The sequence below is a fragment of the Kryptolebias marmoratus genome, linkage group LG21 (assembly GCF_001649575.2).
Source record: "Kryptolebias marmoratus isolate JLee-2015 linkage group LG21, ASM164957v2, whole genome shotgun sequence".
Classification (NCBI taxonomy): domain Eukaryota; kingdom Metazoa; phylum Chordata; class Actinopteri; order Cyprinodontiformes; family Rivulidae; genus Kryptolebias; species Kryptolebias marmoratus.
Window position 1 is genome coordinate 11,979,555 of NC_051450.1, and position 20,225 is coordinate 11,999,779.

General features: G+C 40.0%; 1 protein-coding gene across 2 annotated transcripts in view; it reads left to right on the forward strand.

The window, feature by feature from the left end:
* Positions 1-895: 895 nt before the first annotated feature.
* Positions 896-20,225, forward strand: part of cdh7a (cadherin 7a) — a 134,913-nt gene continuing 115,583 nt past the window's right edge. Inside the window, exons 1-2 of one of the 2 annotated variants that reach the window (XM_017406800.3) lie at positions 896-1,983; positions 7,621-8,195. In XM_017406800.3, coding sequence (XP_017262289.1) covers positions 7,956-8,195 — 240 coding nt within the window. In that variant the 5' untranslated portion in view covers positions 896-1,983; positions 7,621-7,955. Of the gene's footprint in view, positions 1,984-7,620; positions 8,196-20,225 lie in introns of those variants that run through there. The other variant, XM_025003884.2, reaches the window with a different exon arrangement.

Sequence of the window (20,225 nt, forward strand, 5' to 3'; positions counted from 1 at the left end):
ACGTCGCTGAACAAAAAGACCCATCAAGCGAAGTGAGTGTGTGTCTCAGGGGAGAAGATAACTGTAGGGAGTGGAGGTCAGGGCATCTTGACTGGAAGGGGTGGTGGAGCTGGGGAGCATTAAAGGGGGGGTAATGGAGGTGGTTAAATGGCAGGGTGGGACGCGGGGGTGGGTATAAGCGGGACGAGGGGGCCACATCACCTCAGGCATCTCCTGACCGGCTGTGATTGATGGGGAAGAGCTGAAGCTCCCAATGTCACTCGCCAATTAAATAACTCTCACTGCTGAACTGCTGCGGACCCCTCCCTCACCTCCTCTCCTCCCTCCTGCACTGATAACCCCCCCACCACCACCACCTCTCTCTCACCACACGCCCACTCACCCCATTGCTCTGTCCCCATGCACCCTTCAGGTGGAGCTTTGACAATACCCAGCCTTTGAATTTAGCCTGATTTATTTTCCCTTTTTTCAAATTTATTATTTATTTATTTTTTTTGCCAAGGCTTTATTTTGTTCCTCCTCCCCTTCTCCACAAACAATTTATACTTGTTTATTTTGGCTTGCTGCATCTGGAAATCCAACTTTTGCCAAGTGCTCTTCCAGGTATGACAGACAGAGGCTGCTCTTTCTATTAGTTTGGGTCACTGCTCCCTTCCTAAAATGATGGAGTGGAGGAGACAAAGAGGAGCTGCAATGCCACCGTCTCCAAAGTGCAAATGAGGAAAAAACACACAAAGGAGATGATTCATCCATGACTAATGACTCCAAGGTGGGATTTCATGTCTTGAAACTTTGAAACAATATGTAGAAATGCTCCAAAACAAACTCCAAAGACCCACATTAAAGACCTTTGTCAAATCTTTTTTTTTTTTTGTTTGTTTAGGGGAGAGGTTGGTGAATGTTATATGTTTGCTGTCACTAATTAGGCATAAAACTAATGCTGGTTAGTCTCAAAGGGGCTGTGAGTGTGGAGGTGTTGCTGTTTGGAGAGGCCCGGCCTCTTGCTGCATTCTTCTGTCACCACAGGAGCTCACTTTGCAGCTAATTGGGCACAAAATAAAACTCTTTTTAGCACAAATGTGGGACCTCAGTGGAATATTTTAAACATAAAGACGCTTTATTGTGAGTTTAAGTTGAGACAACATAAAAGGGGGATAAGTCAACTGTTTGGAATAGGAATAATAATGATAAAAAATATATGTTTAAAAAAAAGTTTAGCAGAGGAATTTGCGAAGCTAACATATGACTTGGAGGATTTGATTAATTCTCAAGACAGTGGGAGGCGGATGCTAGATTCTTCTCATTAGTTAAAGATGTCAGGAATTTTTATGTATTTTTTATTTTTTTTTTTTGCATTGATTTTTCCTCTCAGCACCGATGCATTCGTTTAACAGCACACATGCCATCTGCTGCCAAAAAACTTGGCAGGTCGGAGTTTGGGATTTTTTTTTTTTTTTTTCATTTCGTTCTGCCAAAAGCGCCGCGTGCGTTCCTGGCTTCCACCTCCCTCGCTCGCCAATTTATTTTGGTCAAACTCGTTCCGACGGCGGCTCCATCGTCTCCCCCCACCCCCCAAGTCGGAGGAGATCTGGGTCTCGGACGGGCGCGCTCCCCGTGCCTCCGCTCGCCGCGCGCAGGAGCCTAAATCCCGGAGCCTTGCAGCTGGGGGTTCCCCGCGCGCGCAGACAGAGGTGGCACTGCGCAGGATAGATGGAGGCAGAAGAGAAGGGAGGGAGGGAGGGAGAGAGGAGGTGAGACAGAGGGAGCGCAGAATCACAGTCGCCACATCCCCGCTGAGGGAGAGAGAAGCGTTTTACGCGCGAGACCCCGGCCGCCGATCTCCACCATGCCCCGCGTCAGGACTTATCCCACCGTGGCAGCAGCTTCCGAACAGACCGCTTGTCTCCACGGAGAGCGCGGAGAGGAGAGGCTCAACTTTTACCAGCAGAGCCCATCCATGTGGTGAACTTCTCCTGCTTCTGGGTGAGTAAAACCTGCTCCGGTTTCGAACATATACGGCTGGATTTTGTTGTGAAGTTGCTCCGTTTTCTGAGCTGAACCTTTGAAATTTCTGCTCTGCCCAGGTTTGATTGTGTCCTTATCCCGTAATTAGTATTCCAGGGACACTGGCTCTCCTGCGGCGGATGTTTACTGTCATCTTTTCCGACTCCCATCATCTTTTTTTGTTTTTTTCCTCTGTTCCCCCGCTGCTTCTTTATTCCCCTGAAAGTTTTTAAAGACGTGCAATCGATCGGAGATAATGATTCAAGCTATTTTGTGTATGTGTGTGTGTGTGTGCTTCCTTTCTGTGTGGACAAAAAACCTTTTCTCATCGATCAGGTTACAGGAGCGAACTTTTCCTGCTTTGTTGTGCAGGTGTTGACAGCTAATGCGCAATGATGGATGCGTAACGGGAGGGTCAAAGCAGCCAGGTCACAGAAAAGAGGCGAGCTACCTGCTGATTTACATTGCAAACAGGCTAAATTACTTTATTTTTGAAACCAATTTAGAGATTACGTTTTTTTTAAAGAAAAATACTCCCCCCCTTTGGAGCTGAGATGCTCATATTTTACAACAGAGAGGATAAAAATGAACCAGACTTTTTGTTTCAGAACAAAAAGTGTACATTTATGACTTCAGTAACCTGAAATTTGATTTTTTATTTATTTTTTGTTGTTGTTGTTGGTAAGTAAGTCTTTAATTTTCAGCAAAAATACTCAATGATTAAAAAATTTGACTTGTTTAGTCCAGTTTGCCTTAAAGTCATTGTTTCATTTGTTTGTTTTTGTAAGATTGTTGAAATGTTTTGTAAGATGTGTGCATGTGCATGAACCTTTCTGAAATTCCATTCCATACATGCTTGCAAAAAAAAAAAAAAACCCTAATTGATCACAAATTCATATTTGTTTTGTTAGAGAAATGAATCACAATAACTTAAAAGAAACAAGCCTTTTTTAAAAAAAATAAATATTTCAGTCCCTCTTTGGCAAAAAAGAGCAAGGCAAACATCATTTTTAAAAGCTTATTTTCCTTATTTGATTAAAAAAAATTGTTGCGTTTCTACTCCAATACACTTGGTGATCTGAGTCCCTTCCATCTGTATGTAAAAATCTGCACAGAGCATGAAGTGCAGTTAGATTTAGTCAGATCTACGAGCGAAGATGAACTTATATATATGCAAGCTGGGATGGTTGGAATCAGTGAGCAGGAGGATCCTTCAGCCAAAAAGCCCATGTTTAGACTTCTGCTTCCCCAAGAGTCTGATCTGTGTGTGTGTTGTAAATATTCTGCAGGATAACACTGAAGCCCCTCAGTTTTACAGTCCTTATGAATGGCAGAAAAATGTTTCAGTTGGGGCTGCACAATGGTGAAGTGAAAACAGAAACAAATGACACATTCTAAAATAAAAAATTTAAAAAAACCCACAAAGAAATGAACAAAAACAAAACAAAATAAGAAAAAACATATTGCCTGGTCTGATCCATCCAATCTGGTCTGTAAACAGTGTCTTCCAGGTCATGTGTCAAAGAAAAAGTTGAATAAACTCCAAGAAAGTATCTGTCTTGGGTTAAGAAAATACTGTTCTACAAAAATCAAAACAAAACAAAAAAACTAAAGTTTGCATGCTTCAAGTATTTTAACCTCAATTTGGCATAAATCATACTGAGTAACATCTCCCAGTGCTTAAACGGCGATGACATCACGGACACAGAATAAATACTCAAAATGTTTGCCACAGAAGAGTCGAAGCGTGGAATATATGAGACACATGGTTGCCATATAGGAATGTTGTTTTCCTCTACTGCAGCTTTCTGTGATCACTGGGACTACAGAGCTTTTCTATCTGAAACAACAAGGCAGGTCTTTAAAGGGATAGTCTGGTCATTTTGAAGTGTTGTTCAGTTATTATAGTCAGGACCTTATGAGTGGTGACATCAGTCGTGGAATATGAAGACAAGGGTAGACGTCTATGTCCAGGCTAGGCAAATCGGAGCACCTTTTATATTGTTTTTCATGCTTATAAAACAACATTTCTCAGAAATGTCATACAGGTGTAAATTAATGCTATGTTAGTTAATATTGAACTTCTGTACTGTTTATTTAAGTACCATTACACCCCTATCACAATTTATTAAAAAGTATTAGCCAGCGTTAGAATCTGTACTTTTTGAGTTCTTTTTGGTGATCTTTATGTTAATTTTATGGTCATGTTTCCCCTCGTGTTCCCATAGTTCTGTTATCCTCGTGTTTAGTTTATTCCCTGTGGTTAATATTGTTGGTTCCTGAGTAGTCTTTGTAAGCTCTTGTGTGGTTTTGCTCTCTGTGTCCTCTGTGTCCTCTGTTCATCATTCACCTGCCCTCAGTCATTTGTTCCTCGGTGGTATTCACTTGTCAGCCTGCCACACCCATCTGCACCTGTCCCTAGTTTGTATCACTCACCTGTTTCCGCTTCCTCATCAGCTGCCTTTAAAACTCAGTCTTGCCCATCTCCTCGTCAGTCCTTCATTGTTGCAGTAACGCACTATCTGGTTCTCCTTGTGTTCCCTGTGATCCACCCTTGTGTAAGTTTTTGTTTGCTGCCACGACAGCTCTTTGTTTTGCCTTTTTTTCATTAGTTAGTCAGTTTTCATCTGAGCTCCTGGTGTCCATCTGCATTCTGGGTTCAACTAACCATTACCAACCTGACAAACAGTGTGTGCCTTGTCAGTATTGTGTCAGACTGAACGTAATTGCAGACACAATCAGAAGGAGTCTTTCTGCTCTAAATGGCCACAAACGATCCAGGCGATAGTGACCAAGATGGAAATTGTTGTGAGGAATGTGATGACAGATGATTCGAATAGGAGTGAAAATTTTATGGCAGCTAATATTGTCATTTTGATATTCACTAATATTATGATTGTGTTTTCCTAATACTGTGCAGGCCTAGCTCCGTCTGTCACAAGAACACATGAAAAAGGCCCTGATACTGCAGCAAACTGTCCAAAATCAATGAGAATGTATTATCTGATTGAACATTCTGCATTTTGTCTCAAACCGTGATTAAGTTAAGATTGGGTCCATTTCTGTGGCGTTTTCATGGCCCAGGTTCTCAATGATGGATGAGCGTTTGGATCGGAGAGAGCGTCCGATTTGGTAACTGAGCGCCGTGGTGCTGGTAATCCTGTTGTGAGGTTGGCAAATGGGATTAGAGGAGGGTGTGTGTAAGAGAAACAGAGCCAGGGGAAGACTGGGACGCTTTACATTCACAGCTTTAGCTCACATTTTCACTTAATTTAGCAGCGTCACTTTGACACTGGCCAGCAATGAGCCTCCACAGGCGGTCCAACTAGAACTCTGAATGTTTTAAAAGGCTGGCGCTACAAATCTGAGGCTACAGAATGGTGGTAAAATCTAATTATGTTTAGATTTTAAGAAAAAAATGTGCTTTTTTTCTCCTGTAAAATGTAGAAATATAAAGAGCTTTTATCCAAGCGGCATGACCTATTGTCCTTGTTCAGCACAAGTTAAAATCTGCCTTTGAAAGCAGCTTTTAAGGCAGCTTTAGATGTAGAAGTTGAAGTGAAACACATAATAAGCTATTATTAGGGGTTCTCCCAATGTTTTCACAGCTTTTGGTGCCAGTCACTCATCAGACATGAACATTTCAGGCCCTTTTCTACCAGAACCGTCCTGTCTTGTTTGCAACAAGAAAGAAGCTCGCATCGTGCGATAATCGCATCAGATACGATGCTTTTCTGCGGCTGTTATCAAGATTTGATGTCTTTTCTTGTCACTTTATAGACTTCGACTCTGCGTTTGCCAGCACAACACACAAAGAAGGAATGGAAAGCCTTTATAAAACGCTCTCGTCACGTCCACGTCTGTGTTTGCCAGTCAAACGTTTCATTTAGATCTGACTCTTTAATTTTTCAAATGATAAACAACTGCACTGGAGGAAAAAAAAAAGCACATTGATTTCTTCAGTGCATGGCATGCCTAATAAATTAAAATCAACTGGATGGTAAATCAGAAGAAACTCATTAAATAAAAAGCCGATATCTGCTTTACTGAGCCCACTCTTGTAGCCACAACTACATTACTGATGTCTTCAATCTGTATTCCATCTCCTCACGTTTTAGGAAAATGACATGCGTGAAGTTGGCTCGTGTTGACTCCGCATCCATCTCCACAATACCACAAACACCAGAGCTGCAACCTGCCTTCACAAGCCCCGCAGCCATTTCTGCTCCACTTTTCACTTCCACCATTAAATTGGTGAATTTGTGTGTTATTGTGAGTGTAGATGTTGTTTCTTTTTCTTGATACAAGCACAAGCTGGTCAGGAAAACTTTTTGCACTTTGACTAAAAATGCAAAGCAGGACAAAAATAAAACGGTTTTCTAATAAATTCTCACATGATTACACTCTAGGTGTCTGGAGAGGTGACAGTCATGCAGCTGTGATTTATTCCTTGTTTTAATTATTAGCGTCGGCTAATGACTCTCCCGTGGTGAACTACAACAAATCACTTCCACAGGATGTGTGTGGTGTACTGTTTTGCTTTTGCCAGGGGGAATGAAGAGGAAGTAAAACGAGAAACAGAGGATCTGTGAGGGAAGAAAGAGGTCACTGTATGCCAAAGCAATTACCTTTCTCACCCAGGGCTCTGCCAGTGCTCTGCATAGAGGAGAGACAAAGAGAGGTCAGAGAGGAACTGAAATGCACATGTGGTCAAATGCTCCAAACGTCTGCTGGTGAAACCTCTCCTTACGTTCGCACTTGGTCTTCTCCCGGGCACCTCGTTTTGGGATATTTATCGATGGGGGATTTGTCAGGGGTTACTGTTGCGCCTCGAATCAGACACATAATAGCAGCGGTAAATGTGAAGTTTACGTAATTTCTCAGCAGCTCAGGACCGCCAGGATGTGACACGAACATCATCTGTCAGGATACTTTCTTCGGCAGGTCTGACAGGTCGTCATGTTCCTGCATCTTGGGGGATCTGTCACAACATGGACACAAATCCCCCGCACCCCCCCACCCCCATGTCTTTGCGTGTGCTCGGCCTGGACTGGCAACAACTTGGAGCAGAGGTCAGGAGCACCCGGGCCGCCGCGCTGCTGACAGCTCAGATTTATTTTTAATCCCGGTGATGAGCTCTCGCCGCACAGATCATGTGGCTCGTTAGAGTCAAGCTCTTCTGCCGTCACCAACTCATACGACGGAAAATGTGACAAAATAACGACCTTGGTGAGGTAAAGCTCAGATAATTGTGAGCCAGCTGAATGGCGTTTGATTGTTATTCTGTGCCGCCACCAATGTTTCCACTCAATGTGAAATTTCTTTACAGAGCCTTGTCATTTTTCCCCCCATCTTACCCTTATTAACACTTTTGACCTCAGCCAGTTTTTCCTTGCGGTGTGTAGGTGACAGTGTATATGTTGATTGTATTCATTTTTTACCACTTTCCTTTGAATCTGTGAAAAAAATGCCATTATCATTGCATCAGCAGGCACATTACTTGCTATCTAAAGTGGCTGCGGTCATAGAGGCAATTCTGCTGACACTCCTTTCTCTCTTCTCTCCTCTATGTCTTTGTCTCTCCCTTTTTTCCTCCCTCTTTTTTTCTTCTGATAGGTGCCAATTACAAAGAGTCTGTGTCGAAGCCTCCCTGGTCACCAGTGACCCTCTTGGCTGGCTTTATTGTCAACTCCCTGGCTCCAAAGTGGCAGGAATTACCCCAATTTAAAAAAAAGGAAAAAGCAACACAGCAAAATGCAGAGCTTGACTCATCTTCGGTCCATGTGCTCCTTTCAGAGTCTGACTGTTGTTGCTTTCTGGTGAAACAGAGAGTCCGGACTGTGTGGATAAAACCCCTAGGGTTTTGACATTTCAATTTTTTTTTATTTTTTTTTTTTTAGAATTTTGCTCCTTTTCTTGCTCCAGTGCATTTTTGGAGGGGAGCCCAAACGATGGGTTGGTGCTGCTCAGGCATATGCAGAGCCCTGGCTCCTCTGGTGCTCCTGTTTGTCTTGAGGGAGAGAAGCTGCTGCTGCTGGGGGCTGAAGCCCAGCTCTGGGGATCTGGAGAACTCTCCGCACTCTGATCCGGACCCCTGGGACGTCCTGCACAGGCACAAACGCAGCTGGGTATGGAACCAGTTCTTCGTATTGGAGGAGTACACGGGAAACGAACCCCTCTACGTCGGCAAGGTCAGTGATGCGTGGCTGTTAGTGGGTCTGTGTTAGTCCACTTTAACAATCTGTCTTTCTGAAGAAGAATATTATGAGACTGAATCTTTCTCTGGTTAAAAATAATTCCTGTTGTTCGCAGGTTTTGGTGCACCTGTATGGAAATACAGATATCAATAACCTGTTAACATACCGACCTGCAGAAACTGGGACACAGCAGAGTTTTACAGACTTGTGCATATTCCCACTGTCCTATATAACATGCAAAACAAAGGAAAAGATTTCTTGCAGACTGTGTGAGAAGGGGCTCTGAATTTTCTTCTATCCAGGCTGAAAGTGAGTGGGTGAAACTTTTAGTACCGAGTTTGGTGTTGATGTGACAAAGTCGTTTGCATTGTAATAAGTTAGCAGAGAAAAAAAAGAGGTATGCATTACACAAATGCATTTTTCTGCTGTAGATGTTCTGCCAAGGCTTAAGCAGATGGATCAAAGTGATGCCTGTGTTGGCAGGTAAATAAGTACAAAACTCTCCAAGTGACGTTTAATGCAAGGCACAAATGGTTTAGGTAATGTGGAGGTGCACTAACAAAGTGACTAATCCTCCTTTTATGAGACATGGCAACGCTGCTGTTTCTCCATGGATCTCATTTTTCTCAGTAAAAAGGCCAATAAAGAACGGAGCCTATAGATACTTGACTTAAGCTAGATGATAAAAATGCTTGTCCTCAGTTGTACTGAAGTTTTAATTTAGAGTGTTTGCACATTACCACACTTCACACAATGTAAGAACCTTTAGTGAGGATTTGCCTGCTGTTTGTAATGCAATAAAGCAGGAACAAAAAAATACACACTAAAATATAGTAAGAACATCCGATTTTTATAACATCCAATATCGTTAACTAGACTTTATATAGCTAAGAAATGTGTTTAAAATGCTAAAATGAGCAACACAGAATATGAAGTGTTGTTGTTCTGATAAATGACATGTTAATTAGATTTCTTAAGACAATACATTGACTTTAAGGGGAAACTTTATTGTCATTATAATCGACAATTTCTATTTTGGGGTACAAAGTTTACTGCCAGGTGTGAATGCTCTCAATTACAGTTGTCCACTTGTAGTCAAGTGCCAGGTTTAAACAAGGCTCTAGAGATTGCAAAAATATCTAATAAATATAGAGTGACAAAACATTAAAGAAACTGCAAGTGATAAACATCAGTTTTTCTCTGCCCAATGCAATAATCTGTAAGTAACTTTTAGATCTCATATGGATTTAATTTTGGCGTATACCACTTTTTTTTTTGTAACACAAGCAAAGACAGGGGCCTTATCTATTGAAGCAACAACCCCACCCCCATCCCTCACTCCATAATTTTTTTTTTTTGAGTGGGCTAAACAAATTTTCTTCAGTAAAAGGTTCTTTTGTTCATTAGGTTTAAACGGATGATGATTCAGTCCCAAAAGATTACAATGACCCTACAAATATGTTACTTTGAATCAACATCAGTCCCTAATTCTGAAAGAAATAATTAGCATTTCATGGAAAAGTGAAATTTTCAGTTTTTCATGAAATGTTATTAAAGTTTTTTCTCCAAATGTTAGACTCACTTAGAATCGGCACAAATAAAAAAATTAGAGAATTTGAGAAACGTAAACTTAAAAATATGATAATACAACAGGTACCAGCCAAGTGAAGACAAGACCCAAAGAACGCCAGTAAACAAAGCAGCAGGGATATTGCCGTGTTCATCCAGGACAGAGTGAGGATAGGTGGCCATCCATTCTCCTGTCTATTTCTGTCCTTGGGACACACGTGCATGCTGTGTCCTCCCTTAGCTTGGGTAACATGCCTCTTGTTCTCCTGTCTGATAACAGATTCTCTGAGGACTGGAGGAGGGCTGGAGTTGTGCTTGGAGGTTTGGTATGAGGGACAGCGTCCTGGTGCCTCACACTCCAGATTCAAATCTCAGAACTAAGGCTTTAGTGTGGTGCAATGATCTTCCCCTAATGATCAACTCTGAATACTAACATCATTCAAAATACACGTAGCTGTCCAGAAAAGTGCTGTCCATCATACCAGAAAAACCGCATTGGTGAAGTGGCTGAACATGCTCTATACTAAATGTAGTATCTCACTATGCTGCAACTGTTGGCAACAAATTGTAAACAGCATTTGTGATTGAGTTTCCACAATATCCCATAAAGTAACATAGCTGCAGAGGCCTCCTTTTGTGTTGCAGGAAATTTTTAACATGTTCAAATGTTTGTGCAACAAATTTTCTCCCACAAAAGTTACAGAGGCGTTGGAGGTTTCTAATAACCATCTAGAACCCTTCCTAATTTTGTTTTTGTTATCCCAGAGCACAAGAGCTGTCTTTTTTGTAGATGTGTATGCAATCTCCTTTGCCAGAAATTTGTTCAAACATGTGATTCCAAATGCAAATTTTCATATTTTCTCATAAATATCTATCTCCAGTTTGTTCCCAATCGTCACAGCCAAGTGAGATACTTCCTTATATGAAGAAAAGTTGATTTTAGCGTTGAGGCTAATGTGTGTACTCTTGATTTATGTAATTACATTTTAAGAGTTTTACACATACTGATAAAAACAATATCTGCAGTCTAAAAGTTGCGTTAAACACAAAGCACTCAATGTATTATGAGTGTACATGCCTCTTGTACCTAGATGAAAAATAAAAAGGGTAAATTAACTTTTATCCTTAGGTGTCAAATACATCATCTGAAAAGGACAAAGTAAGAAAGAGTTCACTCGAATTGTTATGTACCAAAAGTATAAACCAACACTCAAGTAAAAAGATAGACAAGAGTGCCTCAAAACAGTTTTGTGAAGAGTGTTAAAAGCCCAAATCCTTCTGCTTAAAATAAAACACTGCTGTTAAAGTTCACTGTGTAAGGTGTAAGAGCAGTGTAAGTAATGTAGCTCCTCAGCTTTTAGCACCATTGTTTAAATGGACAACTCCTGCTGCAGAAAATGGCTCCAACACGTGCAGTGCAAGCCAGATGGGTCTCGGATTGGTCTCTAGATCCCCGTTATCTTGGAGAATTTTCTGGTCTTATTATTAAATTAGTTTTCATCTTTCCGCTCATCTGCAGGATAATCGTTTTTATCCGCCGTGTATTTGCCGGGGTCTGCTCTCGCAAGCCCATTTTCTTGCTGTTTCTGAACTGAATTAGTGTCTCCGGCTGGAATTAGGATACATTTGACTGTCCTATTGTTCCTTCTCTCTGTTTTTTGCCAGAGGGATGCTGGGAGGGGAGAGCATCTAAATCAGAATGAGCATATTTGTGACTCTGCTGGAGTTCAGCTAAGGGTCATTTCTTGCCCATGTGTCCACAGTAAAATATTGTCATCTCTGATCTGTGTGTCTCCAGATATCTGTTATATCTCAGGACTGGGGGGAAGTGATGCTTGTGAGGATCTTTATCAATCTCTGATGTTTTGTCCTTGACCATGGATGCCCATTTAAAAATAATAATAATAATAAAACACGCCAGTTTTTCACAAGGTTTCATTCTCCTCTGGAACTTCTTGTTTCTGATAGCTATCCTGAAAGACGCAAACAGACTCATTACTTATTCACAGACTTAGAGTCAAGTTCTGCTCATCCACATAGAATAAATATATTGTACACAAACTCATTTGCAAGCTCTGTTCTGCATTTTATTTAATCTGGTGTATTGGTTTATTTCAATTCAGTTCAGGCACCACTGATTCATAACCAAGGTGGTCACTATATGAGAGAGAGAGAGAGAAACAAGCCCAAATCAGAAATCCTTTTCAGATCCACATTCAAATCAAATTACATTCAGTTCAGTTATTATTATTATTATTATTATTATTATTATTATTATTATAATACAATACTTCCACATACAGTACATTTTGAAATGCCAATTAGTAAAAGTTATCTATTTAAAGAAGCCAACAAATTTCAGTTTGTCGCAATTCCCCATCTTGAGTGCACGTTGACGACAGTGGAAAGGAATGACTTCCTTTTAACAGGGAGAAACCTCCAGCAGAAACCGGCTCAAGATGAGCGGCCATCTGTTTCGACCACCTGGGGGTTGAGGGGACAGGAAAGAGGCAAAGACAAACAGAGAAGGATTAATCCAGGTGTAGTTTGTATGGGAAGAAAAACACAGGTTAATGACAGCAATAACAAACATAGAGAGTTGCACAAGTAAAGAGTAAAGAGAGCAACAGAGTGAGAAAATGTGGTCAGTTTGTCCTCCAGCAGTCTAAGCCTATTGCAGCATAACTCATGGATAGTTCAGGAAATCCAAACCAACCCTAACTATAAGATTCATCAGACAGGAAAGTTTTAAGCTTGGTCGTAAAAGTAGACAGAGTGTCAGCCTCATAGACAGAAAATGAAAGCTGGTACAACGAGAGAGGAGCCTGATAACTGAAAGCTCTGCCTCCTGTTGTACATTTTAAAAACTCCAGGAACTACAATTAAATCTGTGATCTGACAGCCATGTGCTCTGTTAAGAAAATAAAGACAAATGGGTTTATTTAATATAAGATGGAGCTTGGTTGTTATGTTAGAAGTAGGATTTTAAAATCTATTTTGAGTTTGACAGGGAGTCAATGGAGAGAAGCTAAACATTGTAAAATATAGAGAAGTATTCATTGATGTTCTACTTAGTTTGATTTTGGATGTGCCACTCTTGCAGTCTAGGGCAAAGAAAACAAAGCAGCAGAAGCGTAAAAAGGTCGACTGGCTACATCTTTTACATCTGACCTCGTGTCCAGGATCAATCCAACCTTTTCAGAAATATAGAAAATCTGATTTCATTGACTCCCTGCGGGAAGAGCAGCCTGCCCAGGGAGCTCGAGAGGCTGTCACATTATTTGTTCCCTTAGATCATAGTTGTCACACAGTGTGTGTTTGTTTGGTATCACAAGGGCACACTGCTGCTGTAAAATATCTAGGCGGGACACCCTGACCTAGAGTGACACGGACTGTCCCGCCATGTCAAGAAAATGACCTTAATAGAAATGAAATCTCTGTGTTGCCTTCAATGACAAAGAAACGGATGCGGCTGCAGCTAGTTTTTATAGTTAGCTCTGCATTTCCAGCACTTCACTGGCAGAAACAACCAAGTGGCGGGACCAGTAATTGCTTTTGTCAGATGTATGCGGGTATCTAATATGACAAACAATAGGAATCTGTGTCCAAACAAAGGCACAGTTGCCGCACAACTTGGCCCTCCGTGTGGCTGGAAGCAAAGGGAAATCTGATACAGTTGGTAGGAAATGGGAAGTCATCACTTTGGCCTGACTGCTCCCTTTGCATCTGCAGTCTGCTTGGCTTTAATGCATTCTGTCAGATTCTGAATTTCACAACCAAATCTCTCATTACGCCTTGGCACTCAGCCTCGGGTAAGCGTGCTGGCCTGGAATCCGCCGCAGTCGCATCAATCTAGTGGAAACATACATTAAAGAACCTCAAACCAAACAGCCGCCGCTGCAAATCGGTGATGCTCGCCTTTAAACAAGCGAAACCGCCGTAGTAAGTCAGCCACTTAACAAACACTTGCAGTTCCTGGTAAACATGATGCTATTAATGCTTTCTGCAGGGTGTTCATGAGACTAAATATTTGCAGAGCATCTGCTGAGTAAGGGATGTTCAGAGGCAATGTTTGTTTCAGTGCTTTAAATCATAAAAATTCAATGTTTATATTTTTGCGTTGTTAATGCACTAAGCTGCCTTGCTTCAGAGTTTTCTGTTTATGCAACAGATTTTGTTTTTATGCAACTTTTGAAAAGCCATCATACTATTAAGCTTCAAATCACTGGACAACCAAGAACTTAAACAGTCCTTAAAACAGCATACACTACTTACTGCTTTTCTTCCCTTTTACGTGTTCTTAATTAGGTTTTGTTCCGATTTCTATGACTTCTTGAGCCTCTGTGTGTACTTTTGCAGGTGCTTTTTTATTTGTTGTAGAAGATTATATTTTTGTTACATTAGTTTAAGCTCTAAACGCCTAACCAGGGACAAAGACTTCTAATTAGTCATTGGCTAGAAGTCCTTTGTGAAAAGCAACAACTATATGTAACACTGTTTTCACCCACCACTGAAGGTAAAGGGGTGATAATGTTTTAGATTCCATATTTGTGTGTGTCCACGCATGTGTTCATTGATCTGTTGTGTTAGCAAAATAACTCATGAACCAGCAGGTAAATTTTATTATATTCACAAAACTTATTACAGCCAGGTTTACAACTATTGACTTGAAATTTGGTGTGATAGTAGTCAAGAGTCATTCCCAACTTATACTCTGAGCATTGACTGCGTACCTGAAACCTGTTAAGTTTGAACAGCCCTGTTTGTCTTTTAGCAAAATATCTTATGAAGTACTGCACATATTTAATGAAACTCTGAGGAAGTAATCAATGTGTGTACATCTGAAACTGATTAACCTTTGAGGACAACCCAATTCAAGATGGCTGCCACAGCCAATTTACGTTAGACGACACAAAATTGGCTATTACTTAGTCAGTTGAACATCTATTAAGCTAAATTTTAATGTGGTAATTGCTGACAGTCATCCTCAACATATAGTCTGAGTGCTAACACATCTTGCAAAGTTGCATGAGAGTCAACATAACATAATTTACAAGTTTTGACCAGAAATTGTTCCTTCTTATCACTAAGACTATCTTAGTTTAAAACTGAAAGGTAGCAGGTGATATGCATTCCTTCAAGGAATAATTTTTTTTTGTACTGTTCCTGTTAAATTAAAATTGAACTGAATATTAATCTATGTAAAAAGGCTTATTTCCACTTCGTAAAGTTAAAATCCTATTGCATTAAATAAAACTTTCCTGACATTATTACAAAATAATTTCTTGCAATAAAAAAAACAACACAGTGCAAAAGTTTTAAGCCACTGCAAACTTGTTTTCTGTTTTGGTTCTAAAGAGCCAGACACTTTTGTGATCTTTTCAAGTGGTCTTGACCAAAACATTCCCAGGCTTTGTGAAGTTTGTGCATTTGACTTTAGCTGCTTTTTCCACTCCTTTTCTGTCTGATCTGTGAACCTGACCGTGACATAATATTATGCAGTTAGCTACAGTGAATGAACAGTATCTGAAAGTAATATTTAAAAATCATCATAGAGCTGAGAGATGTATCATTCCTTAGTTAATCATCTACGGTGTGTCAAATGTTCAGTTAATACTGTACCTCACCTTGTTGATCCTAAAGTATTAATTTATGTGTCAAAATGTGTTGTGTTTGCTTTTTTTTCCTAAATTCAAATAAAGAAAGGTGTACAAATTGTATCAGGCTGCCGCTCACAAAGAGTTTAAACATCCTGTATAAACCATGTTCTTTGCTAAGTTTGTGTGTTGACACAACACTGGTTCATCCTTTGGGTTGAGAAGTCTTTTTATGCCTTTTCTGAAAATGGTAACTGGACTTAAAATGAAAGAACTGAGACCGCTTTAAAAGATTACAAGAAAGTCCGGCTTCATGAAAGTACACTGTAGAGAAAAAGGGGAGATGGCTGAAGACTTTTGCCCAGTGCTGTTAAAGAATCCCAGTAATTTGCAACAAAGTGGAAAGCGTGTCCTGCAAGGTGCATCACTTTTATCTTGCTGTTAAAGAATGATGTTCACGCAAAAAATGCAACAACTAGTCGATGTTTCTATCGGCACGTAGAACTAATTACTTTTGACTTGGAGGTGAGAAGCTCAGGGTCTAAAAGAAGGTAATTCAGTTTATTAATTAAACAATATGTATCATGGGGTGTAGGGCAATCCCACAGATAATTACACTGGAGTGAACATAATATGCCTCTGTGCAGTCCTCTTCATTAGCATTCTGTGTGGCATTTACTGTCAAATGGGTTAGAATCATGGAGCACAGGATGCTGCTGCAAAGGTCAGCCTCAGTAGTGTCTGCTCACACTTGCTGGTGCCATAAACACACCGGCGCAGCAGCTGGGGAGTGGTGAGAGCAGCTTGTTGAGCCGGAGTGGAGGGTGATTCGAGCTGACAGGAGGGGGACATCATACACCGGCACCCAGGGACAAAGAGCACACAATGTGGGGAGCTCATGAAGCATCATGGGGGCCTGTGGGATGGTGGGAAAGCCTTTATCTGAGCCCAGGATTCAGAGAGGATAAAAACAGCAGAGGAAACTAGACAAGAGGGTAGTTATCAGCGGGGTAGGAGAGAGAGAACAGCGAAAGGAACATTGTTTACACTTGGAGTGTCTCTCTCATAAGTACTGTTGGGAATGGAGTCAACATCTCCTTGGTGACTTTTGAGATGGGAAGTTCAAATGAAAGTCCAGAGGGAGGTCAGGACACAGTTGAGGCAGAGCAATTTGTACAAGGTTGATTCACGTCCAAAACAGGCTATAAAATCGGTGTTTTTATCCAGTTCTACAATCATCAGCACCAAACTAATACTCAGACTACAAGTGAGTTTCCTAAAAAAAAAAAGGAGTTACAACAGTTCTGTCTGAGAGCAAAGTCTGTCAGCTTCAGCTAGTCCGCCGCACCACCAGATCCAGAAAGTAAATGATATCTAACAAGACCAGTCACACTAGATGACTGGGTAAAAAAAAAATCAAAACAAAGCATGAACAGTGTGTTGCTTTATTCGCTTTTAGGACCAGAAGATTTAAGTCTGTCTGTCAGTGGAGGTAAAAACTAAAGCGTACAGACTGGAAACAGCCAGTGTGGCAAGGTGACAAAAATCCACCAGTTGGCACCATTAGGGCTCACTAATGAACACGTTTTTTTCCACTTTTGTTTATTCTGTTGGTTGTGTTATGGTCTGTTTCCTGGCTCTAAGGAGTTTCTTGGCAACCAGAGGATACTTCTGAAAGTTACTGCTGCCTGGCCAAGACTTGTTACTAAAGGTGTCATATTAAAAAAATATATATCCCTTTTCTTTACTGCACACAACCAGACTGTTCTGCATTATCTACCTATATATTAATTTCTTAATTTTTGCAGAATTGTCACAAGGGTATAGTTGGCCCAAACTATATATATATATATTATTCAGCTTGGATTTATTGCTCAGAGGAGCTTGGGTTTTGCATTACATAGGAACATTTGTTTCTATCTAAAGATAGAATTGTTAAATTTGGTGATGCTTTGACAACCAGACACTATCAGAGCTGCACGATATGACAAAAGTACGTTGTCACTGCAATCTCAAGGTGGGTCATATATATTGAAAGTTTATTGTTGTTGTATTGTCAGTGTGTGCAATATCAATCAGACAAAGGGCTGTTGTTCACACTCCAGTACATGCTAAGATATTATATTTCACGTGACATGCATTTACGTAGAAAGATAGATGAAAGAAATTAAGGAGGCTAATGATGGAAAATGTGGGTTTTATTTAAAGTAATATTGTCAATGTAATATTTAGCAATATTTGTGTATGTTTTCCTATTATTATGCAGCCCTAGACACTCCATTTTTTTATGCGGCTAGCTGTTCTGCTTTCTGAAATAATCGAGTCCATATATCCATTTAGGTTTTAACAACTTTGGTTTGATGATGAAAAAGATTGTGTCAAGTTTCCAAGTTAGGTCAATTTTGTGAAAATTCTAAATTCACAATATATATGTGTCCAGGTCTCTCTAAGCAAGATTAGTACAATGCAGTTTCTTACAAAAATAAAGTGGACTGTTTATGGATGCCTATTTTAAATCTATTAAAAGGGCAGACCAATCAATACTTGCAATTTTTTTGCTCTGCTAGTATGTATGTTTATTGATTTATGTTTTGAACATCATTAGTTTGATTGACCTGATAATAATTAATTGAGTTGGATTTTGCAGAATCCAGACATTTTTTATTACTTTCCCTTGAGATAAGCCATTTTGAACTGCCCATCTTGACTCCAACGTCCTCTGAAGCAGATATGTATGATCCTGCCATCTTGGTATGCTGTATGATAGATACAACTTGTAATGCTGTAAATCAATTATTAATAAATGCAGTGGGCAATATAGGAAGTAGTAAAACAAGGTTGTTGGGCATGGTTTTTTATGTTGTCTGCTTGGATTGTCTTTTGCAAGCTTTTTTTTTTTTTTTGTCTGAGTATGTGGTTGTGGAAGTTTCCTAAAGTGCTGAGGTATTGATTTTTCAACATCCCCAACAGGTCTGATCTTGAATAATTCAGAAGAGGTCCCGAGCCTGTGCTGAGAGTCTAGATGTATTATGAATACACACAAACTTTAAGAATTTAGATTTCCCTATTTTTCCTTTACAAAGTGGATATCAGGCAGCCTGGAGACTGTTGCATCAGGTGTGACCGTGTTATCAAGCGTTCCTCTCCACTTTGAATAAAGTAAGCATGGTAACTCTTAGCTGCATACAGGTACTCTTGTTCTTGCAAGGTTGCCTAAAGTTCTGCTTCTTTTTGAGCCTCTTAGATGGACCTGAAGTTTTAAAATATAGGCCGTCAGGCTGTTTACTATTCTGCACAGGAGATGAATGAGCATGGAGGGCACATCTCCTTAAAATGCAAAAAGGCAAAACAGAAAGAAGCACCTTTTGTAAACAAACATTTTGTATGAATTTCCATGTGAAATGAGAGCATTCTGGACACTAGGCAAGTGACACTGCCTATCACACATTTCCTCAACCTTGAAGACCTATATAAACTATAAAGCCTATTAAGATATTGAATTTTCCATCTTAGTGATGTCTACTTTACTCCAGAATCCCCCAGCTGGATGCTCAGTATGTTGACTGTGTTTTGTGATTGATTTGTTTTGTGTAACCTGCTGCTTCTGATGGGACTGTGGTTTCAAGTCTATATAAGCTCCAATGGATGTGATTCAAACAAACATTCTCACTCTCTGGTAATCTGATTGTTCCCCGCTTCCGGATGCAGTCTAATTTCAGAAATATTCATCCGAGTGACAAAACAGGTTTCCTCTTCCAGGATAAAAAAAAACAAAAAACAAAACAAAACAAAAAATAAAACAGGAAGCTTTGTGTTTCAACAAATTGGAAATCAAGTAGGTTGTCGTGTTCAGTGCACCATTTTCTGGATTTATGAGAGCTGCTGCATTTGAAAAGTACCAACCAGGGATTTGTTTACTAGAAATTAGATTACTAAGAGGTGATGTGACTAAGCCACCTGACGGCACTGTCTGCTTGTGGTAATTTTTTGCAAAGAAATTGCAAAAAAAATTACTGGTAACAAGTGTTGTTGTTTTGTGCCTTTTTCATGCAAACATAACCTACGAAAGTGACGGCTGATGGGAATCTTTTCAATTTTGCAAATGATCTAAAGAGAAGTATTTGAACTAAATGTGTTCACTGCTATGATGAGAACATGTAGTTCAAAACAATCTTTATTTGCCGGTGGATGACATTTCAGGTGGTGTAACACATTTGTGCCACTGCTATCTTCTGTGGCATTGCTTTAGGAAATATCTTGTGGATAATTGTATTTTATTCAATGTCATGTTTGCAAAATCCAAACCATTGCCAGCTGATAAAGCCAGTGCTGTTTTTCTTCTGCGCAGAGTCATTTATTTACTCTTAAATGATCATCTCTGAAATCTTGTAAACTGACTTGTTCTATTGCCCTTGTCCTTTCCTCTGTCCAGACACAAACACACTTTCGGTGCACTAAAGTTCAAGCTTTATGGAAGAGTTTGTTGCCAAGCTTTCTTAATGGCCATGACAATATGTACTCAGTGGTTTTAAGCACTTTTCATGGTGACCGGTAATAGTTATGCATAACAATGAAAGCACTGTGAGACAGTTATTTAGGATTACGATACATATCAAATGTTGGAAGTCTTTGAATGCTAGCATTTTTTTTTCCCCCTTTTGAAAGAGTTGAGGAAAATACATAAACACATTATCTCACATTAACCTGATTACACTGAGTAATCTGCTTTTATGTGCTGGTGTAGATTCTCAGTCATCCAGGCCATGGTAAATTAAAAAAAAAGTTAAAAAAACAAAAACAACTGGACTTCTATTCTGTAGCTGAAGACGTTTCGCTTCTCATCCGAGAAGCTTTCTCA